Below are 27,405 nucleotides of genomic sequence, written 5' to 3'. Positions count from 1 at the left end.
AGCCACCTCCATTGATGCAGCAATTTCTTGGGCACACCCTACAGCCAAATCAGCCTGCCAATATCCGGGTTTGGATTGCTTCACACACACTGATCAGTCCTGTGTTGCCTCATTTCAACAGTCTCTAAACTGGCAGCGCTCTGTTAATTTCCTTAACCCAGCCACACAGTCAGGACAGTTTCAATTGCTTTTGGATTCCGTCTCGAAACGCGGAGATGCCCTGGCTGCAGGCACCAGCGGCCTGGGGGAGAGACGGTTTGGTAGGAGTCCCACAATCTCTGCCAGTGGGATGTCTGATGGTTTGTAGGGGCCGTTAGGCTGCACAGCGCGTTATCAGCTTGAACCCCCATTACGCCCAGGGCTTGTCTTCACGGTGCTGCAGTCCGGACTCCAGGGGTGTAACCTGCAGAGTACTCTGCTGTGTACTGCTCTCAGTGCCCCATGTAGACGCTGCTGGCATGAACGAAAGGGTACCGAGGGCACATTAATGTAGCCCTGTTTAAACAGGGCTAGATCAGCATGAGCTTTCCCTTTAGAGCATGCCAACAGGTCACATGGGGCAGTTGGAGCACAACACGTTAGAGCAGTTCACACCCCTCAGTCCGGACCGCAGCGCCATGTGGACAAGCCCTCAGTAAACTGCCACAGTTGTTCTGTGCTGTTCCAGTCCCTCAGCCCAGGTGGCCCAGAGCGCGCCTGAGCTCCCAGACTAGCCTGTTTTCCCCGATAGCACCCATCCCTGGGAGTGCAAAACTTCCCGACTTGGGCTGCCCGTTGCTTAGCCTAGTGAGCAGTGCAGGAGCCAGGCAGCCAGGCAGGGATCTGACAGCCTCTCCTGCTCCTCCCCTCCCAGGCTCCCTCCCGTTTCACATGAACTCCGTGATCCAAGTCGTAGAAGTGCTGGAATCTCACCACCTGGACGGACACCTCAACCTGACCGTGACGGAGCTCGCCCGGGGCCTGGGCTGCTGTGACAGCGAGTTCTACCAGCTCCTGCTGGGGGAGGCACCTGCCGTGCCCCCGGATCTGCCCTTCCTGAGCCAGGAGCAGAGATCCTTCCTCATGCGCCTCCTGAAGCACAAAGTCCAGGCGTCCTCGACTGAGCAGGGGGTGGTGTTGCTCCCTGATGGCACCACAGTGGCTGTAAGCCCCTTGGTGGCTGGGATTGAAGCAGGGCTGAAGGGGAGGCGGGAGATGCCGCTGCCCCCCGAGGCTTTGGAGCCTTTGCTAGTTACGACTGAGCCCTTGAACCAGACACATCCGGGGCTGCCCCTGACTATAGACGCCCTCTACGCAGTGACCATTGCCAAGGCCTTGGGCGTGGCCTTTCTCCTGGCCCAGGCCAACGAGAGCCAGGTGCCCTTGGGGCCGAATGGCTGCTGGGACAGCGTGTCCGAGCCCCAAAACTTCACCCTCCTGGGCCGCCCCTCAAACCTCACTGATGCCTTCGTCAATGGGGCGCTGGACGGGGTGATCCTGGGGGCACACCTGGCAGAGCAAGGCATGCCCGTGGCCCCGCTGAGCACCCTGCTGAGAGAGTACTACGCTGGGGACGGCCTGGCCGGGGATGGCCAGGCCAGAAGCAACTTCAGGCGCCAGAACTTTGTGCAGCTCACCGAGGCCGGGCAGCTGGAGGAGCAGGTGGTGCGCTCCCTCCAGCTGCTCCGGGCGCTGCCTCGGATGGCGCCCCTGCTTAGCGGGGTTGGGGACGAGGACCTGCTGGCCGCTGCGAGCCGGGCAGTGCAGGAGTTCACGGAGGCCTACCTGGGTAGGTGCTTATTTCTCTCCCCTCACCAGTCAGGGACATGCTACACTAACGGGGCTACATGGTTCTAGAGATGAGCCCGGAGCAAACGCCACCCCCTGGCCCACGTGGGGCTTACAGCGCCACCTGCTGAATCCCAGCTCCCGGGCTGTGGGGAGTCCCATTCAAATCCAGACTCTGGAACCCCAGATCCACACTTTGGGGTCTGCCCATTGCAGGTCATGGGGCGGCTCTGGGCCTCGGGTCCGGTTCTGCCCATTGCAGGAGACGGGGCGGCTCTGGGCCTCGGGTCCGGTTCTGCCCGTCGCAGGGAGACGGGGCGGCTCTGGGGCTCGGGTCCGGTTCTGCCCGTCGCAGGGAGACGGGGCGGCTCTGGGGCTCGGGTCCGGTTCTGCCCGTCGCAGGGAGACGGGGCGGCTCTGGGGCTCGGGTCCGGTTCTGCCCGTCGCAGGGAGACGGGGCGGCTCTGGGGCTCGGGTCCGGTTCTGCCCATTGCAGGAGACGGTGCAGCTCTGGGGCTCGGGTCCGGTTCTCCCCGTCGCAGGGAGACGGGGCGGCTCTGGGCCTCGGGTCCGGTTCTGCCCGTCGCAGGGAGACGGTGCGGCTCTGGGGCTCGGGTCCGGTTCTGCCCGTCGCAGGGAGACGGGGCAGCTCTGGGGCTCGGGTCCGGTTCTGCCCGTCGCAGGGAGACGGGGCGGCTCTGGGGCTCGGGTCCGGTTCTGCCCATTGCAGGGAGACGGGGCGGCTCTGGGCCTCGGGTCCGGTTCTGCCCGTCGCAGGGAGACGGGGCGGCTCTGGGCCTCGGGTCCGGTTCTTCCCGTCGCAGGGAGACGGGGCGGCTCTGGGCCTCGGGTCCGGTTCTGCCCGTCGCAGGAGACGGGGCGGCTCTGGGCCTCGGGTCCGGTTCTGCCCGTCGCAGGGGGACGGGGCGGCTCTGGGCCTCAGGTCCGGTTCTGCCCGTCGCAGGGAGACGGGGCGGCTCTGGGGCTCGGGTCCGGTTCTGCCCATTGCAGGAGACGGTGCAGCTCTGGGCCTCGGGTCCGGTTCTGCCCGTCGCAGGGAGACAGGGCGGCTCTGGGCCTCGGGTCCGGTTCTGCCCGTCGCAGGGAGACGGGGCGGCTCTGGGGCTCGGGTCCGGTTCTGCCCGTCGCAGGGAGACGGGGCGGCTCTGGGGCTCGGGTCCGGTTCTGCCCGTCGCAGGGAGACGGGGCGGCTCTGGGGCTCGGGTCCGGTTCTGCCCATTGCAGGAGACGGGGCGGCTCTGGGGCTCGGGTCCGGTTCTGCCCGTCGCAGGGAGACGGGGCGGCTCTGGGGCTCGGGTCCGGTTCTGCCCGTCGCAGGGAGACGGGGCGGCTCTGGGCCTCGGGTCCGGTTCTGCCCGTCGCAGGGAGATGGGGCGGCTCTGGGGCTCGGGTCCGGTTCTGCCCGTCGCAGGGAGACGGGGCGGCTCTGGGCCTCGGGTCCGGTTCTCCCCGTCGCAGGGAGATGGGGCGGCTCTGGGCCTCGGGTCCGGTTCTGCCCGTCGCAGGGAGACGGGGCGGCTCTGGGGCTCGGGTCCGGTTCTGCCCGTCGCAGGTCACGGTGCGGCTCTGGGGCTCGGGTCCGGTTCTGCCCGTCGCAGGGAGACGGGGCGGCTCTGGGGCTCGGGTCCGGTTCTGCCCGTCGCAGGGAGATGGGGCGGCTCTGGGGCTCGGGTCCGGTTCTGCCCATTGCAGGAGACGGGGCGGCTCTGGGCCTCGGGTCCGGTTCTGCCCGTCGCAGGGAGACGGGGCGGCTCTGGGGCTCGGGTCCGGTTCTGCCCGTCGCAGGGAGACAGGGCGGCTCTGGGGCTCGGGTCCGGTTCTGCCCATTGCAGGAGACGGGGCGGCTCTGGGGCTCGGGTCCGGTTCTGCCCATTGCAGGAGACGGTGCAGCTCTGGGGCTCGGGTCCGGTTCTGCCCGTCGCAGGGAGACGGGGCGGCTCTGGGGCTCGGGTCCGGTTCTGCCCGTCGCAGGGAGACGGGGCGGCTCTGGGGCTCGGGTCCGGTTCTGCCCATTGCAGGAGACGGGGCGGCTCTGGGGCTCGGGTCCGGTTCTGCCCGTTGCAGGTCACGGTGCGGCTCTGGGGCTCGGGTCCGGTTCTACCCGTCGCAGGGAGACGGGGCGGCTCTGGGGCTCGGGTCCGGTTCTGCCCGTCGCAGGGAGACGGGGCGGCTCTGGGGCTCGGGTCCGGTTCTGCCCGTCGCAGGGAGACGGGGCGGCTCTGGGGCTCGGGTCCGGTTCTGCCCGTCGCAGGGAGACGGGGCGGCTCTGGGCCTCGGGTCCGGTTCTGCCCGTCGCAGGGAGACGGGGCGGCTCTGGGGCTCGGGTCCGGTTCTGCCCGTTGCAGGTCACGGTGCGGCTCTGGGGCTCGGGTCCGGTTCTGCCCGTCGCAGGGAGACGGGGCGGCTCTGGGGCTCGGGTCCGGTTCTGCCCGTCGCAGGGAGACGGGGCGGCTCTGGGGCTCGGGTCCGGTTCTGCCCATCGCAGGGAGACGGGGCGGCTCTGGGCCTCGGGTCCGGTTCTGCCCGTCGCAGGGAGACGGTGCGGTTCAGGTCCGGTTCTGTGTTTGGGCCCCTCTCTCATTCGAAACAGACCCGTTTGGGAGTGGGTTCCCCCCTTTGTTCCCTTCTTCTGAAGGGGAGGGGAACCTGCCAATAAACGTTTGTTTTAAAGCATTTTGTTGAAAACTTGTGGAGGAAAAACCCCCAAACGGCTGGAAGGGCCTGAACATTTCTCATTTAGAAACTGCTGGTGGGACACATGTTCCAAGCAGCCTGGCTAGGCCTCCCCTCCTGGCAGTGTGTTCCCTATCTCGGCCCCACAGTGTCCTGGGGATGGTAGGGGGCAGCATTACACAACTGTATCATGGGGGAAACTGAGGCACATGGGGGTGGGGACTTGTGGGATACAGAGGGAACTGTGGTCAGACCCAGAGCTCCCAGCACTCAGCTATTCCCCTTGCTCTGGTAAATAGACTGTAATGCCAGGCAACTGTGTTGGCAGCATGAGGGGCTTTGGTTCAGGGGGCCTGTGTCTCACCCTGCTGTGTGCGTTTACCTCCAGAATGCCCAGCCATCATCCCCCGCTGCATGTGGGGGGCCAGGCCCTACAAGGGGACTCCCACGCAGCTCAAGCTGCCCCTGAGCTTCGTGTACATCCACCACACCAGCTCACCCAGCCAGCCCTGCCGGACCTTCCCTGAGTGCGCCGCTGACATGAGGGCCATGCAGCGCTTCCACCAGGACGACCGTGGCTGGGACGACATCGGCTACAGGTGAGCAGGGGCATGGCCTTCCCAGGATGCACTGGACTCGGCTAGTGCCCGTCAGGTGGTTTGAGACTGGGCAGCCCATGAGAAAGCCTAGGGGAAGGGGCCTTGCCAGCTGGAGCCTTGCATCCGTGAAACATAGCACTGATGATGTGCAGCGTCTGCTGTGTCCTGGCTCTGCTCCAGGCCTCCCACCCAGCCCTGCAGCAGATCCTGGGCCAGCTTGAGCCTTCACAGTCCTGGCTACAGTGCACACTGATCACTGGGGGCCTCAGCCCTGGGAAGTGTGGGTTGTGACTCCTTGACATAAAGGCAACTCTCCTTTGCCTGCTGGAGGAATAGGGGCTATGACACATAGGTGAGTCACTTTCATTCCACCCTGACAAGGGCAGTGGGTGCCATACCTCCCCAACTCACTTCTCCCTTCCCATTCCCTCCCTGGTTCTGAACATCCTTCCCCCTAGTCTGGATGCCCGTCCCCACCTTAGAGCCACCCTCTGCTCCACAAAGGCCACTAGCCTCCTATGGCTCAAACACAGCCCCCCCCCCCCCCCCATGAGAGCACAGGACAGGCCCTGAGGCAGGATTCTGACCCCAGCAGCTGCCCCCCCCCCCCCACTGCAATATACAGTCTTGATGATTCGACAGGAGTAGCTTCCCCAAGCTGAGGGAGAGGATGAGCCAAACTGATGGGGAGGAAACATTTGGACAGAAAAAAAATGTGAATGAAAATTGGGAGTTCTTTAAGAAGCATGAATCCACAATCCAGAAAGAGGGTGACTGAGGCTGAAAGCCCATCCTAGCAACAATTAGAAATAAAAAAGCAACATATAAAAAACAGAAAAAAGAGAAATGGATGGCAATCAATATAAATTAGAAATTATGAAAGGTAGGAAATTGATAGTGGAAGCTAAAGACATCAGAGAAAAATACATGGCTGGCAGGGCTAAGGACAATAAGAAGTTTTTAAAATATATTAGGAATAAAAAAAAATCCCAATAACATAGGCCCATCACTAGACGGAGATGGTAAAATTGTTCATAATGATGCAAATAAGGCAGAAGTATTAAATAAATATTTCTGTCTGTATTTGGAAAGAAACAGGATGATATTGAATCACATGAGGATGATGAAGAAGGATTTTAGGCAACAGCTACTAGGGTAAACATTTTAAATTAGTAGACCCTGATAATTTGCATCCAAGAATCCTAAAAGAGTTGGCTGAGGAGATCTCCAGCCCAATGATGTTCATTTTTAATAAATTATGGGATATTGAGGAAATTCCAGAAGAGTGCTAATGTTGTGCCAATATTCAAAAAAGGGTAAGCAGAGTGATCTGGGTAACTGTGGGCCTGTTAGCCCGACATCATCCTCAGGCAAACTAAGGGAAAACCTGATACAGGATTTATTTGATAAAGAATTAAACAATAGGAATATAATTAATGCCAGTCAACACAGTTATATCGAAAATAGGTCTTGTCAAACAAACCGGATTTCAGATTACAAGTTCAGTTGACAAAGGTAACTATGAAGATGTAATAGATTTTTGAAAGGCATTTTGCTTAGTACCACACGGCATTCTGATTACAAAATCATCACTGTTCACTGTCAATAGAGCACATGTTAAATGGATCAGGCACTGGCTAAATGACAGAGCTCAAAAACTAGTTGTCAATGGGGAATCATCATTAAATGGCAATGTCTCGAGGGGGGCTTCACAGGGATTGGTTCTGGGCCTGGCGCTATTCAACGTTTTCATCAATGATCCGGAAGTAAATAAAAAATCGCTGCTGATAAAAGATTAGTAGGGTGGGAAATAATGATGAAGACAGAGCAGTCATACAGAACGATCTAGTTTGCTTGGAAACCTGGGTCCATTCAAAAAAATGCATTGTAATACAGTCGCATCAAAGGTCTTCAGTCTAGTACCAAGGTCACATCTACAGTGTGGGGGCCTGTATACTGGAAAGCAGGGGCCAAAAAGCATTTTGGAGTCATAGGGGACAAACAACTCAACATGAGCTCCCCAGTGGAATGTTGTGGCACAAAAAAAGGTGTGGATGCGACCCTTCGATGTGTAAACAGGGGAGCTGAGAGCAGGTGCGGAGGGCAGTTTTCCCTCTGTCTACAGCATTGGGGAGACCAACACTGTCATACAGCGCCCCCTTCAGGTGTCCACAGTTTTAAAAGGATGTGGGAAAATTGGAGAAGGTGAAGGAAAGAGCCACAGAAATGACATGTGGGCTGGAGAATGTGCCTGACTGCAAGACACTTGAAGAGCTCAATCGGTTTAGTTTATCACAAAGAAGATAGAGCAGTGACTATTGGGACATCTGGTCACCCTAACAACGAGACACAGTGGCTGGAAGCTAAAGCCAGACAAATTCAAACTAGAAATCAGGCACAAGTGTTTACCAGGGAGGGGGGATGAACCACTGGCACAAACTCCTAGGGAAAGTGGTGGATTCTCCATCTCTTGATGGCTCCAAAGTCAGGCTGGGGGCCTGGCTGGCAGATGCTTTAACCAAACACAAGTTACTGGGCTCCAGGCGGGAGTAAGTGGTGAAATTCTCTGGCCTGGCTTATACAGGTCCCCTACGGTCTTAAATGCTATGAATCCTGATGCCCCAAGGGCAGGGACATGCCCGGTTCAGGGCTCTGTCCCCAGGGACTGCCAAGCTCATGCAGACAGCCAGACCTGCTCTGGTCTCATGGGCACCACCCCAGAGAGCCATTCAGTCCCAAGTGCGGGGAGAGCCCTGCTGAAGGGAATGATGTAGGTGACATTTGCAGGGCAGCAGGCCAGTGCCACCTGAAAAAAGGCCAGGAGGGAGCACAGCTTGGTAAAATGAATCCGTGCAAACCCAAAGGCCTGGCTGCAAATTAAAGCTGCCTTCCTCTATCCCTGTGGGCACCCAGGGGAACCCCATCCACCCTCCCTGGGTTGGACTGGCACCCCTGTTTGGCAGCCAACCCACGTCTCTCTAGTAGGCTGAAAGCCCAGATCCAAACTGCAAGGGAAACGGGATCTGTCTCCTTCTCAGCTTCTGTCTGCTCTTGCCCTGCTGCAGCTTCGTGGTCGGATCAGACGGGTACATGTACCAGGGCCGGGGTTGGCACTGGGTTGGCGCTCACACCCGTGGCTACAACAGTAAAGGCTACGGCGTGAGTTTCATCGGGGACTACATGGATACGCTGCCGGAAGCATTTGCCCTCATGCTGGTGCGTGACAACTTCCTGCCGTGCGCGGTGAAGGGCGCCAAGATCCAGGCCAACTACACAGTGCATGGGCACCGGCAGATGGTGCACACTGCATGCCCGGGGAACATACTCTACCGGGAGATCCAAACATGGCAGGGCTTCAAGGTGAGACCTCTCCTGCATGCTCCCCAGCACTCCCTCTCCACTAGGGGGCACTCTGCTAATGGGGCTGTGGGAGTGTGAAGATGCTTTGAAGGCTTCCAAGCCAATGGCCCATCTTGTCCTCCCTCCCCCGCAGCAGCAAGGGCTCCCATCAGGGATTGCTCCCCTGCAGTCTACAGGGGAGTCCAGCCCCCAAAGTCATGAGACTGGCTCAGACAGCATGAGATGTCTCTAGCTGATCACTGCTGGGTTCTGGCTCCTCACCTTATGGTTCCTGAGCTGTTCGGGGTCACCGTTTCCAACTTTTTTCTCCAACCCCCAGGGCTTTCTAACTGGAAGCTGAGATTTGCTCATTGCCACCTGACCTTGTGGATGGTGAAATGGCATGCTCCGGCTGCCCTGGGCAGTTCCGGGGAGCTGGCTCTTTTGGCCTTGTTCATGCCCTGGGCAGGCTCTCCGGAGCTCAGTGTGTTGGGGTGTGGGAGGCTAGAAGGAATCGGGCATTTCCTGGACACTCTGGGATCAAACCCATGTTTTCTCTCTTTGCTTTTGCAGTGAGAACTCCTGGCCATGGGTCATGTTCCAGGTAATGACCCAGTTCAGGACACATCCCACCAGGACCAGGACCATGCCTTCAGACTGCCCAGGGAGCAGGCTGCAGTGGCCTGTTCCCAGGAGGGTGGCTCAGTGGAGGCTATTCTGTCAGGGGGGCTTCGCTAGCCCCAGTAGTTACAATGTGCTGCTCTGTTCCTGTACTGAAAATCCCCCTCCAATAAAGCTGGTCATGGGAACATGATTCAGTGTCACTGCAGCCTGGCTTCCATTTGCGAGTCCCAACACCATCACCCGCCTGAGCAGAGCAAAGTGCTCCTCAAGGTCCCCCTCATTACCCTCCCATCCCCACTGTGACTGAGGCGGGGAAACTGAGGGACAGAGGGGGGATGTGACTTGCCTATGGTCACCCATCCGGGCAGGGTGGATCAAATAATGAACTGAACCCAGAAGTCCTGGCTCAGACTCTTGTCCCCAGCCCTTCAGGATTGCAATCCCTCAGACAAGAGACTTGATAGTCTCTTGGTCACTGGCTTGAATGTGACCCCAGTTCAGCAGACACCAGGAACCATCACAATCTTATGCCAAGTTACTGGCTGGGATGACGTGTGCCATTCCCCATCAGGATTGTTAAGTGCTCATCTCCCCGACAGGCCAGGTTGATGGCTTTTTCCCCTTATATATAAATGTATTTCCAGTGTTTGTGGCACTGTCAGGACAGCAAGGTTGGGGAGGTGGCACGTCACAAAGAGAATAAGAGGGGGGCCCTCCTCTGGCAAGGAGCAGTGGGTGTGCAACATGTGTGCGTGTGCATGTGTTTTCAGTGTGCAGTGTGTGTACCTGTGCACACAGGTTTTCAGTGTGTTGTGTGTGTGCGTGCATGTGTATGTATGTGTGCTTCTGTGACATCTTGCTCAGGTCACCCAGAGCTGCAAGCCACTGTGCTACCATGCTGCTAGGTTGTGGGTCATACCAGCCTGTCGGCCTTGCCAGCAAACTCTCCAGGGCTCTGCCAGTCCAAGCCTTGCCTTGCAGGTACCAGTCATGTTCCCCAGAGATGGCTCCCTGCAGTGTGCAGTGCCTCTCACTGTGACACTCACAGAAGTTGTTACGTTCGCTACCTCCACAGAGCCCACGCCAGCCAGTCAGGTTAGCTGAAGACTCACACTTCGCTTTAATGCACAGCACTGAGATGGTTTGTAATAAAACAGGAATTAATTTATGACCAAAGAACAGGGGCTTAAGTGATTTCAAGTCAGAGTGAAAGTGACAGGAAAGGTTACAAACCAAACATGCTGTGTAGTGCCTAAAACTTAACTTCAGCAAGTTATGCTCTGTCCAAGCAGCTTTCTCACCTCAAGTCAGTTCCCAGAGATGTCAGCCCCTCGGCTGACGGATCCACCTGTCTCAGATTTCAAGAGCTCTGGCCTCTCATGGCCCCCCGCGTGCTGGATGCCCAAATGACTTTCTGTTCCTGCTTCTATTTCCCAAAGGCTGTTGTCTCTGTTCCAAGAGCCAGGAGGGCTTCCCGGGGTGCAGCCTCCTCCCCCTCATGACTGTTAAGTGCTCATCTCCCCGACTGGCTAGAGTGATGGCTTTTTTACCTTATATGTAAATGTATTTCCATTGTTTCTGGCCTTCCCTTGCTCAGTCTACACTGAAGCCCAAGCCAAGAGGTGAAGCACCCTTCCTTTGGCTAGGACAGGCTGGGCTGCTTGCCAAACACATTTTCAGAACATATTTTCAGCACCATCTGTATTTCTTCGTACACGGCCCATACACATATTACACAATGACATTAATGCCAGCATGTCTCTGGTTTGCATATGACTCCTCACATGGCACCTTTCAGATGCAGGTTATGCTAACAGTGTGTTGGGGCAATGCGTGGGAGTTATGCCATGGTGTGCCCTCAGCCAGTTGGCACTGAGGGGCTACCTGGGTCCTAGCTTGTGCTCTCCCTGCCCCATGGATAAGCCGATGACTTGAGTCTCCAGCAATAAAGCTCTTGTTGCAATTTACCAGGCACAGGATAGGCTGTCTGTGAGCCCCAGGACAGGGATCACCTCCCTCTCCTTTATAGACATGAACCCCTGCTGGCACAGCACCACTCCCTCCAGGATGTCAATGCCCTCAGTGGGTGCCTGGCATTCGTGCTGTCAGTGTCTGGGTGTGCTCAGTCAGGGTGAGGCAGCCCAACTCAGAAGGGGCAGGGCCAGCCCCCAACCCCCAAGTGAGCCCGCAATGAGCCAAATCCAGAGCCTTGGCCCTTTGGATTCTAGGGAGAGGGGGGCTGATCCAGGCTCTGGTTCTGAGTCACGCTGGAAGGATCCTTCTCCAGATTCATCCGAGGCGGCAAAAACCTCACAAGAACGGGGCGTTTCACAGACTGCACCTGCTTTCCACGGAAATGTTTGGAAAATAGCCCACGACATACACATCCGTCTAATCCTAACCCAGCCACTGACCCCGTCCCCAGCCCTACAGCGCTCCTCTTTGCCACTCCATACCCAAACCCCATAGGAGCTCAGTGCTTTCATAGATTCATAGATTCTAGGACTGGAAGGGACCTCGAGAGGTCATCGAGTCCAGTCCCCTGCCCGCATGGCAGGACCAAATACTGTCTAGACCATCCCTGATAGACATTTATCTAACCTACTCTTAAATATCTCCAGAGATGGAGATTCCACAACCTCCCTAGGCAATTTATTCCAGTGTTTAACCACCCTGACAGTTAGGAACTTTTTCCTAATGTCCAACCTAGACCTCCCTTGCTGCAGTTTAAGCCCATTGCTTCTTGTTCTATCCTGAGAGGCTAAGGTGAACAAGTTTTCTCCCTCCTCCTTATGACACCATTTTAGATACCTGAAAACTGCTATCATGTCCCCTCTCAGTCTTCTCTTTTCCAAACTAAACAAACAAACTTTAGCTTCTTCCAGTGCAACTCAGCAGCTGGGAACATGGGGGAGTTGGCACTCCAGGCGAGCCAGTGCCCCAATCCAACCCAGCGCCCTAGATACCACTTGGGGACTTCTGCACTAAATACATCTTGTGTTGGGGTGTGGTGCCAAGCAGGGGGAGTCCTGGGTACAGGTGCTGCTGCCATTCCAGGAGGCAAGTTCGAGTTCCCTGGGAACTCACCAGGGGGCGCTGTGGTGCCGCGATCAGGAGCTCATCCATGGTTGCACGGAGCAGTTCCTGCAGCCGCTGGCCAAATACAGTTCGGAGCTCCCGTCCCTGCCACCGTGCCCCGCTGGTGCCACACTCCACGTCCCAGTCCCTGCTCTCTGACATACCAGCAATTCCGGTGATGCTGTGGACAGAATGGCTATGCCAGCACCAGCCGTGCCAGTGGGAATACCAACGGACTGACCCTGCCAGCACCAGCCGTGCCAGTGGGAATACCAACGGACTGACCCTGCCAGCACCAGCCGTGCCAGTGGGAATACCAACGGACTGACTGTACCAGCACCAGCCGTGCCAGTGGGAATACCAACGGACAGACTGTACCAGCACCAGCCGTGCCAGTGGGAATACCAACGGACAGACCCTGCCAGCACCAGCCGTGCCAGTGGGAATACCAACGGACAGACTGTACCAGCACCAGCCGTGCCAGTGGGAATACCAATGGACAGACTGTACCAGCACCAGCCATGCCAGTGGGAATACCAACGGACAGACTGTACCAGCACCAGCCGTGCCAGTGGGAATACCAACGGACAGACCCTGCCAGCACCAGCCGTGCCAGTGGGAATACCAACGGACAGACTGTACCAGCACCAGCCGTGCCAGTGGGAATACCAACGGACTGACCCTGCCAGCACCAGCCGTGCCAGTGGGAATACCAACGGACTGACTGTACCAGCACCAGCCGTGCCAGTGGGAATACCAACGGACTGACCCTGCCAGCACCAGCCGTGCCAGTGGGAATACCAACGGACTGACCCTGCCAGCACCAGCCGTGCCAGTGGGAATACCAACGGACTGACTGTACCAGCACCAGCCGTGCCAGTGGGAATACCAACGGACAGACTGTACCAGCACCAGCCGTGCCAGTGGGAATACCAACGGACTGACCCTGCCAGCACCAGCTGTGCCAGTGGGAATACCAACGGACTGACTGTACCAGCACCAGCCGTGCCAGTGGGAATACCAACGGACAGACTGTACCAGCACCAGCCGTGCCAGTGGGAATACCAACGGTCTGACCCTGCCAGCACCAGCCGTGCCAGTGGGAATACCAACGGACAGACTGTACCAGCACCAGCCGTGCCAGTGGGAATACCAACGGACTGACCCTGCCAGCACCAGCCGTGCCAGTGGGAATACCAACGGACAGACTGTACCAGCACCAGCCGTGCCAGTGGGAATACCAACGGACAGACTGTACCAGCACCAGCCGTGCCAGTGGGAATACCAACGGACTGACCCTGCCAGCACCAGCCGTGCCAGTGGGAATACCAACGGACTGACTGTACCAGCACCAGCCGTGCCAGTGGGAATACCAACGGACTGACCCTGCCAGCACCAGCCGTGCCAGTGGGAATACCAACGGACTGACCCTGCCAGCACCAGCCGTGCCAGTGGGAATACCAACGGACTGACTGTACCAGCACCAGCCGTGCCAGTGGGAATACCAACGGACAGACTGTACCAGCACCAGCCGTGCCAGTGGGAATACCAACGGACTGACCCTGCCAGCACCAGCTGTGCCAGTGGGAATACCAACGGACTGACTGTACCAGCACCAGCCGTGCCAGTGGGAATACCAACGGACAGACTGTACCAGCACCAGCCGTGCCAGTGGGAATACCAACGGTCTGACCCTGCCAGCACCAGCCGTGCCAGTGGGAATACCAACGGACAGACTGTACCAGCACCAGCCGTGCCAGTGGGAATACCAACGGACTGACCCTGCCAGCACCAGCCGTGCCAGTGGGAATACCAACGGACAGACTGTACCAGCACCAGCCGTGCCAGTGGGAATACCAACGGACAGACTGTACCAGCACCAGCCGTGCCAGTGGGAATACCAACGGACTGACCCTGCCAGCACCAGCCGTGCCAGTGGGAATACCAACGGACTGACCCTGCCAGCACCAGCCGTGCCAGTGGGAATGCCAATGGAATGACCGTGCCAGCACCAGCCAAGCCACTGGAAATGCTGACAGACTGACCGTGCCAGCACCAGCCGTGCCAGTGGGAATGCCAACAGACTGACCGTGCCAGCACCAGTCGTGCCACTGGAAATGCTGACAGACTGACCGTGCCAGCACCAGCCATACCAGTGTCACTGGCAGGGGACAGCAGCAAGTTCTCAGAGGTGTTGCAAATGGGCCAGCTGCCCCAGCAATACCAGGCTGTCCGGGCCAATGGGGCACTGAAGAGCTGATGATTTGTAAAGTCCCTCCGGTGCCGATTCCCCGGTGGCTGCATCTTGTGCTGAAGGATCTCAACTTCCATTTAAAATAACCTAATCTGGGTCCTTCTGGCTGCAAAGATCCCTTGCCAGTGTGGTGTGTGACCCATGCTGCACTTTCCTGGAGTCTGCACAGCCCCGTATAGGAGCTCAGAGAGACCTGGTCCTGTTAACTCTGAAACCTAACGACGACAGCGTCCATTGTTAACTGATTAATGGCTGTTCAAGGCCTTCAGGGGAAGAGAGGGGCAATGGGGTTGTGGGCTCTGCCGAGCCTGCCATGGGGCCAGGCATGGGTGAAGCTTGGCATAGTCCCAGCCTGGTCCACGTGCCTGAGAGCGCCTGGCCTGATGGGTCTGAGCCCAGCCAGAACCATGCCCCCATCCCATCCCCAATGTCCCCTCCTACACCCTCTCCTGCTGCCCCATCCCATCCCCTCTGCCTCAATCCCACCCTCTCTGCTGCCCCATCCCATCGCCCATCCCCAGTGCCCCCTCCCACCCTCTCTCCTGCTGCTTCATCCCATCCCCTCTGCCTCCATCCCACCCCCACTCTGCTGCCCCATCAGCTCCTCTGCCCCCATCCCACCCCTTCTCTGCTGGGAGCGGAGATGCCATCGGGCCGCTCAGCCACGGGCGGAGTGAGGGCGAGATTAGCATCTGCTGTCTGATCACATGTGCCTCGCCACAGCTCAGCGCTGCCGGGACGGACCTGCCGGGGAGCGAGCGAGCGACGGCAGCAGGGAGCTAAGGTACCGCTCCGGCAGCGTGGGCTGCTGCTGGGTGGGAGCCGCTCGGCAGGGGTGGCCGGAGGGGGGAGCAGGGCGCCTGGGAGGGTGAGGGATCGGGGAGACCAGGGGTCCCGCGGGGAGGAGGGAATTGGAGGGAGGAGGAGACATGGGGGGAGCAGGGGTCCTGGGGGGAGGAGGGGACTGGAGGGAGGAGGAGACATGGAGAGATGGGGGGAACAGGAGCCCAGAGGGAGGATGGAAGTGGGGGGGGGAGGGAGAGGAGGGGACTGGAGGGAGGGGGGGACATGGGCAGATCGGGGAAGAGGAGGGGAAGCAGGGGATATGGGGAAGCTGGGGGAGAGGAGAAGGGGCCATGGGGGCGGGGAGGAAGAGATTTGGGTGGGCAGTCGTCAGGGAAAGCTGTCAGCCCTGTGCCCTCAGTGCTGCTGGGGAAGCCCAGCCCCATTTGCCCGCGTGCTTGCAAAACCCCACCACCACCTGCGCATTTGTCAGCAGCACTTGAGGGGGCGCTGCTTCCTGCCTGCCCCAGGAACTCCAGGCAAGGTGCAAGGGGGTCTGGTCCCCACACACCCCCGCCAACAGCCAGCAGGGTCAGACACTGGGCCCATGTAGGCAGAGGGGCAGAACCACCTGGGATCTGGGGGCACGTAAGGTGTCTGGGCTCCAGAACCCTGGTGTGTGGTGCTAGCCGGGTGGCCCAAGTAGGGGTATTGTGTCCCTTCCCCCACTGGTTGGTATGGCTCACGTGTGGGGCCACGGGTCTTTCGGGGGGCTGGTACCCAGTGAGCAGCCCTCGTGCTCAGGGCAGCCTCTGGGCTGTGGCCAGCCCTGCCCCTCCTTGCACTCCAGTCTTGCCCCCAGGAGCTCTGGCATTGGGGGGCAAAGGCCCCCAGGGACTGCCCCCTCCCCCCTGCAGCCACAGGAACCTGGGGACCTTTTATTTACATCAGAAACTGACTGAGTACAGGGCCAGGTGCGGGGAGAGGAAACGGCTCGGCGGTGGTGGGGGGGGGAGGGGCAGCAGCAGCACCACAAGAGCCAGAGAGAGCGGAAGTGCTGCTGTCTGCACCCCATGGCAAGGGCTGCTCAGCCCAGGCCTGAGCGTCGCACCTCTCCCAGCCTGGCATCTCTGCCCAGCCTGGGAAGCGGAAGGACTGGTTCTGTGCAGGGCAGGGAGGGGCCGTGCTGCCTCCCACAGAGTGCACCTTGCCTGGGTGCCAGGGGGAGACCCAGAGCACCAGGCCTTTCCCCTAGCTCTGGTGCCACAGGGATACCTGGAGCACCGGGGCCACTCCCCCAGCCAACCCTCATCCTGGCCAGGTGCCACGGGGAGACCCAGAGCACTGGGGGCCCCTCCCCCAGCCAGCACTCATCCTGGCCAGGTGCCACGGGGAGACCCGGAGCAGCAAGCCCTTCCCCTAGCTCTGGTGCCACAGGGAGACCCAGAGCATCAGGGAGACCCAGACTCATCCTGGCCAGGTGCCACGGGGAGACATGGAACACCAGACCCCTCTAGTCTGGCTACCCTGCCCCAGCCTTCCTGCATCCCCTGCTGTTCCCACCAGGCCCCTCTCCCATTGCTGAGCAGCCAGGCTGTAGCTAGCCTAGACCCAGAGCCGGGCGCCCACAGTCCAGAGCTACAAACCTCAGGTTTCTCACAGGCTGCAACACTAGCGCTCTCCACACAGGCTCTTGATGCCCATGACAGGGGTGAATCCACACACCACAAACAGCCCAACGTTGCCCGGGACTAGAGCCAGCGACCTCCACTCCAGCATCCCAAGTCTCAGCTGCTTGGGCTTCAGGTGATCAGACAGCAAGTGTGAAAAATCAGGACACTTTTGTTTTTTCGGGGAGGGTGTGTTTGTATAGTTGTGCATATCAGACAAAGCCCATAATATCGAGATGTCTGGTCACCCGACTTGGGCTACAGGAGAGCTCCCTTCACTGCCACTAACAGTAGGGCCCTTATCGTCTCTTTGGGCCCAGCCCTGAGAGGAAGCCTGATTCACATGCTCAAAGCCAGCCTGCTCGGACCTGCCTCTGGGCGCTGGTGGGTTCATCCATCCTGCTGCCCTAGGCTGAGACCAGCCAGGCCTGCACCACCAAAGCAGAGGAAGGAAAGAAGCTGTCCCCGGCCACCCACTGCAGGCCGTCATGCTCCAGAGCACGTGGCGCAGCATGCACAGCCCTGGGAGCCACCAGGGCAGCACACAGCCCAGGGAAATCACGGCAACCAGGGGGACCATCCGCCTCCATTTGGGACACCCCTGTCCTTTGCTACCAGGCCCCGCACCATGCCCAGCCCAGCCCAGCCCAGCCCAGCCGAGCTGCACTGTTGTTGCGTGAGGCACATATGTGCCCCCAAGGGCTTGGCAGTGCAGAATGACTCCTGGCAGTCCCTCTACTCCCCCAGTGCCCGGTTTGCCCTGGGAACTCGTGGGTACCTGGCTAATGTCCCCTGCCTGTGCACCAGAAGCTGGTGGGCAGTCAGAAGCACCATGGGCACATCGGAATCTCAGAGGCTCCAATTACTAGCCCCACTCCCCTGCTGACCTATCCCTTCTGCCCCATGCCATCCACCTCTTCTGCTGCCCCATCCCATCCTCAATGCCCCCTCCTACTCCCTCTCTGCTGCCCCATCCCATCCCCTCTGCCTCCATCCCACCCTCTCTCTGCTGCCCCATAGAATCATAGAATATCAGGGTTGGAAGGGACCTCAGGAGGTCATCTAGTCCAACCCACTGCTCAAAGTGGGACCAAGCCCCAACTAAATCATCCCAGCCAGGGCTTTGTCAAGCCTAAAATCCTCTCAGGAAGGAGATTCCACCACCTCCCTAGGTAACCCATTCCAGTGCTTCACCACCCTCCTAGTGAAATAATGTTTCCTAATATCCAACCTAAACCTCCCCCACTGCAACTTGAGACCATTACTCCTCGTTCTGTCATCTGCTACCACTGAGAACAGTCTAGATCCATCCTCTTTGGAACCCCCTTTCAGGTAGTTGAAAGCAGCTATCAAATCCCCCCCCCCCTCATTCTTCTCTTCCGCAGACTAAATAATCCTAGTTCCCTCAGCCTCTCCTCATAAGTCATGTGCTCCAGCCCCCTAATCATTTTTGTTGCCCTCCGCTGGACTCTTTCCAATTTTTCCACATCCTTTTTGTAGTGTAGCCCAAAACTGGACACAGTACTTCAGATGAGGCCTCACCAATGCCAAATAGAGGGGAATGATCACATCCCTCGATCTGCTGGCAATGCCCCTACTTATACAGCCCAAAATGCCGTTAGCCTTCTTGGCAACAAGGGCACACTGTTGACTCATATCCAGCTTCTCAGCCACTGTAACCCCTAGGTCCTTTTCTGCAGAACTGCTGCCTAGCCACTCGGTCCCTAGTCTGTAGCAGTGCATGGGATTCTTCCGTCCTAAGTGCAGGATTCTGCACTTGTCCTTGTTGAACCTCATCCGATTTCTTTTGGCCCAATCCTCTAATTTGTCTAGGACCCTCTGTATCCTATCCCTACCCTCCAGCATATCTACCACTCCATCCCATCCTCAATGCCCTCTCCCACCCCCTCTCTGCTGCCCACTCCCATCCCCATCCCCTGCCGCCTCCATTCCCATGGGAAGTGGTGGCTCCGGTGCCAAGGTGCCGTTTCCAGGCCAGACCATGTGTCACTGTCATGGCACAGTCCCATTCCCTCTTTCTCTTGCTCTGCAGATGGAGGAGATGACACCACCACGCGCACCTGAGGCACCATCCCCGCTGAAGTCCTACAAATGGCGGATGGGCCCCCAGGGTGGGGAGAGGGAGCTGGAGCCGGAGCGGCGCTCTATGCCCCCTGCCAGCAGCCGCTGGGCCAAACTGCAGAACTGGAAGCGCGCTCATAGCCAGCCTGAGACTGATGCCCCCGAAGTGCGCATGGCCAGGAGCAGCCCAGGCACCGAGCCCCCAGAGCCTGTGGGGAGCAAAGCAGCCGCTCGGAGGTCTGTGTTCCAGAGGGCGTTTTCTGCCCCGGGCAAGGTGCCCAAGGAGCCCAAGGGCCAAGAGGGCATTAAGCTGAACCTGCGAAAATACCTGCGTTCCAAGTCCCACCGCAGGAGCCAGGAGAGTGGGCCCAAGGCAGAGCAGGCACCTCAGGAGGCAGCCAAAGGTAAGGTGGGTGCAGCATGGAGCTGAATGCTCTGGCACTGGGCTGTGTCCAGCAGGGGAATGGGCATCCAGTGCAGTGGTGCAATTGGAACTAGACTGGCCAAAGCTGGGCCGTATGGGGTGGGTCTGGGTCAGGGATCCCAGTCGTGGCACAGCTGGGGCGTGTGAGGTGTGTGTGGGTCGGGGATCCCAGCCGCAATGCAGCTGGGCCATGTGTGCTGTGTGTGGGTCGAGGATCCCAGTCATGGAACAGCTGGCCTGTATGTGGTGTGTTGGGGTCGGGGATCCCAGACGTGCACAGCTGGGCCCTGTGCGTTGTGTGTGGGTCGGGGATCCCAGTTGTGGCACAGATGGGCCGTGTACAGTGTGTGTTAGTTGAGAATCCCAGTTGTGGCACAGATGGGCTGTGTGTGTGTGCGTTGTGGATCCTAGCCGTGGTATAGCTGGGCCGTGTGAGGTCTGTGTGTGGGTTGGGGATCCCAGTTGTGGCACAGCTTGGCCGTGTGCAGTGTGTGTCGGTTGGGGATCCCAGTTGTGGCACAGCTAGGCCGTGTACGGTATGTGTGGGTCGGGAATCCCAGTTGTGGCATAGATGGGCTGTGTGTGGTGTGTGTCAGGAATCCCAGCCATGATACAGTTGGGCCGTGTGTGGGTTGCGGATCCCAGCCGTGGCACAGCTTGGCCGTGTACAGTGTGTGTGGGTAGGGAATCCAAATTGTGGTACAGCTGGGCGGTGTGCAGTGTGTGTGGGTCAGGGATCCCAGCCATAGCACAATTGGGCCGCGTGAGGAGCTTGTGGGTCGGGGGTCCCAGCCGTGGTACAGCCGGTCCGTGTGCAGTGTGTGTCGGTTGGGGATCCCAGTTGTGGCACAGCTAGGCCGTGTACGGTATGTGTGGGTCAGGAATCCCAGTTGTGGCATAGATGGGCTGTGTGTGGTGTGTGTCAGGAATCCCAGCCATGATACAGTTGGGCCGTGTGTGGGTTGCGGATCCCAGCCGTGGCACAGCTGGGCCGTGTGTGGTGTGTGTCTGCACTTGTCCTTGTTGAACCTCATCAGGTTTCTTTTGGCCCAATCCTCTAATTTGTCTAGGTCCCTCTGTATCCTGTCCCTACCCTCCAGCATATCTACCTCTCCTCCCAGTTTAATGTCATCTGCAAACTTGCTGAGGGTGCAGTCCACGCCATCCTCCAGATCATTAATGAAGATATTGAACAAAACCAGCCCCAGGGACCGACCCTTGGGGCACTCCGCTTGATACCGGCTGCCAACTAGACATGGAGCCATTGATCACTACCTGTTGAGCCCAATGATCTAGCCAGCTTTCTATCCACCTTATAGTCCATTCATTCAGCCCATACTTCTTTAACTTGCTGTCAAGAATAAAGTCAAGGAATAACACATCCACTGGGAGGGAGGGATAGCTCAGTGGTTTGAGCATTAGCCTGCTAAACTCAGGGCTTGTGAGTTCAATCCTTGAGGGGGCCATTTAGGGATATGGGGCAAAAATCTCTTGGATGATTTAATTGGGGATTGGTCCTGCTTTGAGCAGGGGGGTTGAACTAGATGATCTCCTGAGGTCCCTTCCAACCCTGATAGTCTATGATTCCCCTCATCCACAGAGCCAGTTATCTCCTCGTAGAAGGCAACTGGGTTAGTCAGGCATGATTTGCCCTTGGTGAATCCATGCTGACTGTTCCTGATCACTTTCCTCTCCTCTAAGTGCTTCAGAATTGATTCCTTGAGGACTTTCTCTATGATTTTTCCAGGGACTGAGGTGAGGCTGACTGGCCTGTAGTTCCTCGGATCCTCCTTCTTCCCTTTTTAAAAGATGGGCACTACATGAGCCTTTTTCCAGTCATCCAGGACCTCCCACGATCGCCATGAGTTTTCAAAGATAATAGCCAATGGCTCTGCAATCACATCCGCCAACTCCTTTAGCACCCTTGGATACAGTGCATCCGGCCCCATGGACTTGTGCTCTTCCAGTTTTTCTAAATAGTCCTGAATCACTTCTTTCTCCACAGAGGGCTGGTCACCTCCTACCCATATTGTACTGCCCAGTGCAGTAGTCTGGGAGCTGACCTTGTTTGTGAAGACAGAGGCAAAAAAAGCATTGAGTATATTATCTTTTTCCACATCCTCTGTCTCTAGGTTGCCTCCCTCATTCAGTAAGGGGACCACAGTTTCCTTGACCTTCTTCTTGTTGCTAACATACCTGAAGAAACCCTTCTTGTTACTCTTAACATCCCTTGCTAGCTGCAACTCCAAGTGTGATTTGGCCTTCCTGATTTCACTCCTGCATGCCTGAGCAATATTTTTATACTCCTCCCTGGTCATTTGTCCAATCTTCCACTTCTTGTAAGCTTCTTTTTTGTGTTTAAGATCAGCAAGGATTTAACTGTTAAGCCAAGCTGGTCGCCTGCCATATTTACTATTCTTTCTACACATCGGAATGGTTTGTTCCTGCAACCTCAATAAGGATTCTTTAAAATACAGTAAAAACCTTATATTAGGTGCCACAGGACTCTTTGTCGCTTTTTACAGATCCAGACTAACACGGCTACCCCTCTGATATTTAAAATACAGGTGATCCCAGTTGTGGCACAGTTGGGCCATGTGTGATGTGTGTGGGTCGGGGATCCCAGGGATGACACCTCTGGGCCGTGTGTGGTATGTGTGGGTCAGGGATCCGAGTTGTGGCACAGCTGGGCCGTGTACGGTGTGTGTGGGTCAGGAATGCCAGTTGTGGCATAGATGGGCTGTGTGTGATGCGTGTGGGTCGGGGATCAGAGCTGTGACATAGCTGGGCTGTGTCTGGTGCGTGTGGGTTGGGGATCCCAATTTTGGCAAATCTGGGCCATGTGCAGTATATGTGGGTCGGGGATCCCAGTTGTTGCGTAGCTGGGCCCTGTGTGGTGTGTGTGGGTCGAGGATCCCAGTGGTGGCACAGCTTGGCTGTGTGCTGTGTGTGGGGCGGGAAACACAGTTGGGGCACAGATGGGCTGTGTGTGTATGTCTGTGTGTCAGGGATCCCAGCCGTGCGGTGTGTGTGGATCGGAAATACCACTCGTGGCACAGATGGGCCGTGTGTGGTGCGTGTGGGTCGGGGGTCAGAGCCATGACATAGGTGGGCTGTGTGTGGTGCATGTGGGTCGGGGATCCCAATTTTGACAAAACTGGGCCATGTGCCGTATGTGTGTGGCAGGGATCCCAGTTGTCCCAAACAGGGCCGGCTCTAGCTTTTTTGCCGCCCCAAGCAACAACAACAACAACAAAAAAGGCGGCCAGACTGCCAAAGCAAACAAAAACGGCAGCCGCAGGGAGCGCGTGGAAGGCGGTCAAGGCTGCTTGCAGGGGGGTGAAGGGCAGCGCCCACCCGCTCCCTCCGTCCATGGGCAGCCAGGCGCTGCAGCCCGCTCGCAGCCGGGTGAGAGGGGCTCCCCCCTCTGGCCTTGGGGTGCCTCTCCCGGGGGCTGCAGGAGGTGCTGGCTCAGCCGCTCCTTTAAAGGCGGCTCGGCCAGGCTGGGCTCAGAGCGGGAGGCGGAGGCCGGTGCAGGCGACGGGCAGTGGCGCGTCCCGGGGAGCTCGGCGGCACGGTGAGCGGCGGGGATCGCTAGTTCCTGCCCCCCCGAGCTGGTGTCCGTGCCCCTGCAGGGCTGGGCTGGGACTGGCGGAGCGTGGGGAGCCGGAGCTGCGGACCGGGCTGCCAAAGCAAAAAAAAAAAAAAAAAAAAACACGGCAGGGTGGCCAGAATGTGCCACCCCCAGGTTGGCCGGAATGCCGCCCCTTACAATGTGCCGCCCCAGGCACGTGCTTTCTCGTCTGTTGCCTAGAGCCGGCCCTGGTCCCAAAGCTGGGCACTATGTGGTGTGTGTGGGTCGGGGATCCCAGTTATGGCACAGCTGGGACATGTATGGTATGTGTGGGTCGGGAAACACAGTTGGGGCACAGATGGTCCGTGTGTGTATGTGTTGCGGATCGCAGACGTCATACACCTGGGCCGGGTGCAGTGCGTGTGTGTCAGGGATCCCAGTTGTGGCACAGCCTGGCCGTGTACAGTGTGTGTGGGTTGGGAATCCCAGTCGTGGCACAGATGGGCCGTGTGTGGTGCGTGTGGGTCGGGGATCACAGTTGTGACATAGCTGGGCTGTGTGTGTTGCGTGTGGGTTGCGGATCCCAATTTTGGCAAAGCTGGGCTGTGTGCAGTATGTGTGGGTCAGGGATCCCAGTTGTCGCATAGCTGGGCCCTGTGCGGTGTGTGTGGGTTGGGAAACACAGTTGGGGCACAGATGGGCCATGTGTGTGTGTGTCGCGGATCCCAGATGTCATACAGCTGGGCCGTGTGCGGTGCGTGTGGGTCAAGAATCCTAGTCATGGCACAGCTAGGCCATGCGCGGTGTGTGTGGGTCAGGGATCCACCCGTGGCACCTCTGGGCTACGTGAACTGCGTGTGGGTTGGGAAACCCAGCATGGCACAGCTGGGCCGTGAGGTATGTGTGTGGGTTGGGGATCCCAGTTCTGGTACAGCTGGGCTGTGTGTGGTGTTTGTGGGTCAGTGATCCCAGTCGTGGCATAGCTGGGCCATGTATGGTGTGTGTGGGTCGGAAATCACAGTTGGGCTGTGTACGTGGTGTGTGGGTTGGGGATGCCAGCTCTGGCACAGCTGGGCTGTTGTGGTGTGTATGGGTTGGGGATCCCAGCCATGTCACTGCTGGGCCGTGTTAGGTGCGTGTGGGTCCAGGATCCCAGTTGTGGCACAGCAGGGCCGTGTATGGTTTGTGTCAGGGATCCCAGCCGTGGTACAGCTGGGCCGTGTGTGGTGTGTATGGGTCAGGGATTGCAGCTGTAACATAGCTGGGCTGTGTGTGGTGTGTGTGGGTCCAGGATCCCAGTCATGGCACAGCTGGGCCTTGTGTGATGTGTGTGGGTCGGGGGCCTCAGTCATGGCACAGGAGGGCTGTGTGTGGTGTGTGTGGGTCAGGGGCCTCAGTCATGGCACAGGAGGGCTGTGTGTGGTGTGTGTGGGTCGGGGATCCCAGCTGTGGTACAGCTTGGCCGTGTGAGCTATGTCTGAGTCAGGGATCCCAGTTGTGGCGCAGCTGAGCCGTGTGCATTGTGTGGTGGTAGGGGATCCCAGTTGTGGCACAGCTGGGCCATGTGCGGTGTGTGGGGGTTGGGGATCCCAACCGTGGTACAGCTGGGCCGTGTATGATGTGTGTGGGGCAGGAATGTCAGTTTTGGCATAGATGGGCCATGTGAGGTGTGTGTCGGGGATCCCAGCAGTGCTGGAGCTGGGCAGTGTGAGGTCTGTGTGGGTCGGGGATACCAGTTGTGGCACAGCTGGGCCGTGTGCAGTATGCATGGGACGGGATCCCAGTTATGGCACAGAGTGGCCCTGTCCATTTGTGTGGGTCAGGGATCCCAGTTGTGGCATAGCTGGGCCAATTGAGGTCTGTGTGTGGGTCGGGAATCCCAGTTGTGGTGCAGCTGGGCTGTGTGTGGTGTGTGTGGTCTGGGATCCAAGTTGTGGCACAGTTAGGCCGTGTATGGTGTGCGTGGGTCTGGGATAGTAGCTGTAACATAGCTGGGCTCAGGCTGTGTCTGGTGCATGTGGGTTCGGGATCCCAGTTGTGGCACAGATCGACCGTGTGTGTGTGTCGCGGATCCCAGCTGGGATGTGTGCAGTGTGTGTGGGTCGGGAATCCCAGTCGTGTCACAGCTGGGCCGTGTGAGGTCTGTGTGTGGGTTGGGGAACCCAGCAGTGGCACAGCCGGGCTCTTTAAGGTCTGTGTGTGTCGGGGATCCCAGCTGTGGCATGGATGGGCCATGTGAGCTCTGTCTCGGTCGGGGATCCCAGTTGTGGTGCAGCTGGGGCCTGTGCTGTGTGTGTGTGTCAGGGGTCCCAGAGGTGGCACAGCTGGGCCGTGTATGGTGCGTGTGGGTCAGGGATTTCAGCCGTGACATAGCTGTGCTGTGTGTGATGCGTCTGGGTCGGGGATCCCAGTTGTGGCACAGCTGGTCCGTGTATGGTGTGTGCGGGTCGGGAATCCCAGTCGTGGCAGAGCTGGGCCTTGTGACGTCTGTGTCTGGGTTGGGGATCCAAGCTGTGGCACAGCTGAGCCGTGTACACCGTGTGTTCGTCGGGAATCCCAGTTGTGGCAGATGAGCTGTGTGCGGTATGTGTGGGTCGGGGATCGCAGCTGTGAGATAGCTGCACTGTGTGTCGTGCTTGTGAGTAGGGGATCCCAGTTGTTGCACAGCTGGGCCCTGTGTGGTGTGTATGGGTCGGGGATCCCAGTTGTGGCACAGCTGGGCCGTGTATGGTGTGTGTTGCGGATCCCAACCATGGTACAACTGGGCCGTGTGTGGTGTGTGTGGATCGGGGATCTCAACCGTCTCGCAGCGGGGCCATGTGTGCTCGGTTGACCACTTCCTGGGTTATAGCCCCTTTGCTGTTCCATGCCCCCTCCTGTTTCACTCATGCCAATTGCTCCGCAGAGTGACTGGCAGCTCTCCGCGCAGGGGAATTTGTTGCTAGTGATCAGCCCATTACCACATCACAGGCATTCTGGTTCTGGCTGTGCCGAGGCCTCTTCCCCCTGTTACTAGCAGCTACCTCACAAGCCGTGATCCCACGAGCTGAGTTCTAATCTTGCAGCTGAGAGTGGTGCCCCCACCCAGCAGGTCACGGTGGCAGCAGGGAGAGAATGGAGATGCCCCTGCTCCAGAGGCTCAGGGCCCTGTGGCTTGAGTAAAGAGGATTCTGTTAGTGACAGCGGGGCTGTGACACACAGTTGAAGTTCTGACTATAACCAGCAGGGGGCAGCGGGGCACACAGCCAGCCCCCTAGGGTCAATTAAGTGCCTTGCAATCTACGTACAATGCTGGAGCTGGAGTGTGCATTGGAGCTGGGTACAAATCCCAGGCTGGATTTGGGGCTAGGCCAGGCAGTGGGCTGTGGCGGGATGGGGCTCAGTTAACCCTTTCTGAGCTCCTCTTGCTGGCAGGCTCAGCAGAGAAGCCAGAGACTGAAGAGGCGAACCCCGCAGGGCTGTGTGGTGGGGCCAGCTCTGTGCAGGCAGGACCCCGTCTCCAGGGCTGGGCTATGCCAGCCAATGTCAGCATGTGAAGCTCACCACAACAGAGCAAAGCAAAGGCTCCTGCCCGGGCAGGGCAGAGACTCTGCTCTCAGGATGTTTTCTCAGATTTGCAGGGGGGAGATGCTACCACTGCTACCCTGACGTGGGCTGCCTGTGATTTGAGCCGTGTCTCAGATGTGGCTGCTGGGCACTGCTCTGAGCACTAGCCAGTGGCCAAGGCAGGCTCAGGCTTTCAGCCACAGCTCAAGGGTTGGTCTCTGCTGGGAGACGGGAGCTCAGGCCAATTCTCGTTTGCTTTGCTCCAGCTCAGGGGCAGTGAGAATCGATGAGCAGAAACCATTGTGCTAAACCAGAAAGGCAGTTAGGCCCAGTGCCTGTGGAGTCCATACAGGCGTGCTGGCCCAGTCCCTATGGAATCCATACGGGCAGGCAGGCCCATTCCCGGTTCCTCTGGAGTCCATACGGGTGGGCAAGTGGGCCCCGGCCCATACCAGTGGAGTCAGGGTAGATAAAAATCCATTAAAATTTTTTTTTTAAAAATCAGCTTTTTTTTATTTAAATCAGATACATTATAGCTCAAAGAGATCTCATCATGGAATAGGGATTATAAATTCTAATTCTATAGTATGAGACAAAATATTCATGTCATGTTTGCGAAAAGTTTTGTAAATGAGTTCCAATAGTTCATGGTTTAGGGACCCAAGCTTATGGGGTTCCAGGGGCTTCTGTGGAGATTATTTAGGTTAATCTTTCTATCTACCCAATGGGACTCAGTGCTCAGTCTAGAAGATTCCATCAGAGAGGCTTAGTTTTGCAGTTCTCAAACTGTGGATTTGTGTCTCCAGAGATAACATGCTTATTAACAGCAAAAATGTTTTTAAGTAAAATAAATAAATAATATATAGAGGTGAGAAATAACAGACCTCAACCCTATTGTCCCTCTGTAAATTTGTGTACACAGAGTCAATCCCTTACCTCTCTCTAAAAGTGCAGTTTCAAAAAGTTCAATG

The 27,405-nt window shown here is 57.9% G+C and overlaps 1 protein-coding gene across 1 annotated transcript in view; it reads left to right on the top strand.

Moving 5' to 3' along the window:
- The window catches only part of PGLYRP2 (peptidoglycan recognition protein 2), a 28,667-nt gene extending 2,243 nt beyond the window's left edge, over positions 1-26,424 (top strand). Inside the window, exons 2-6 of the mRNA XM_065419656.1 lie at positions 854-1,768; positions 4,850-5,060; positions 8,126-8,420; positions 18,862-19,294; positions 26,303-26,424. Coding sequence (XP_065275728.1) covers positions 854-1,768; positions 4,850-5,060; positions 8,126-8,420; positions 18,862-19,294; positions 26,303-26,424 — 1,976 coding nt within the window. The remainder of the gene's footprint in view (positions 1-853; positions 1,769-4,849; positions 5,061-8,125; positions 8,421-18,861; positions 19,295-26,302) is intronic.
- Positions 26,425-27,405: the final 981 nt, after the last annotated feature.

Source organism: Emys orbicularis, chromosome 19 (genome assembly GCF_028017835.1).
Source record: "Emys orbicularis isolate rEmyOrb1 chromosome 19, rEmyOrb1.hap1, whole genome shotgun sequence".
NCBI lineage: Eukaryota > Metazoa > Chordata > Testudines > Emydidae > Emys > Emys orbicularis.
The sequence above is the reverse complement of the archived record's forward strand: the minus strand, read 5'-3'. Positions and strand labels throughout refer to the sequence as shown.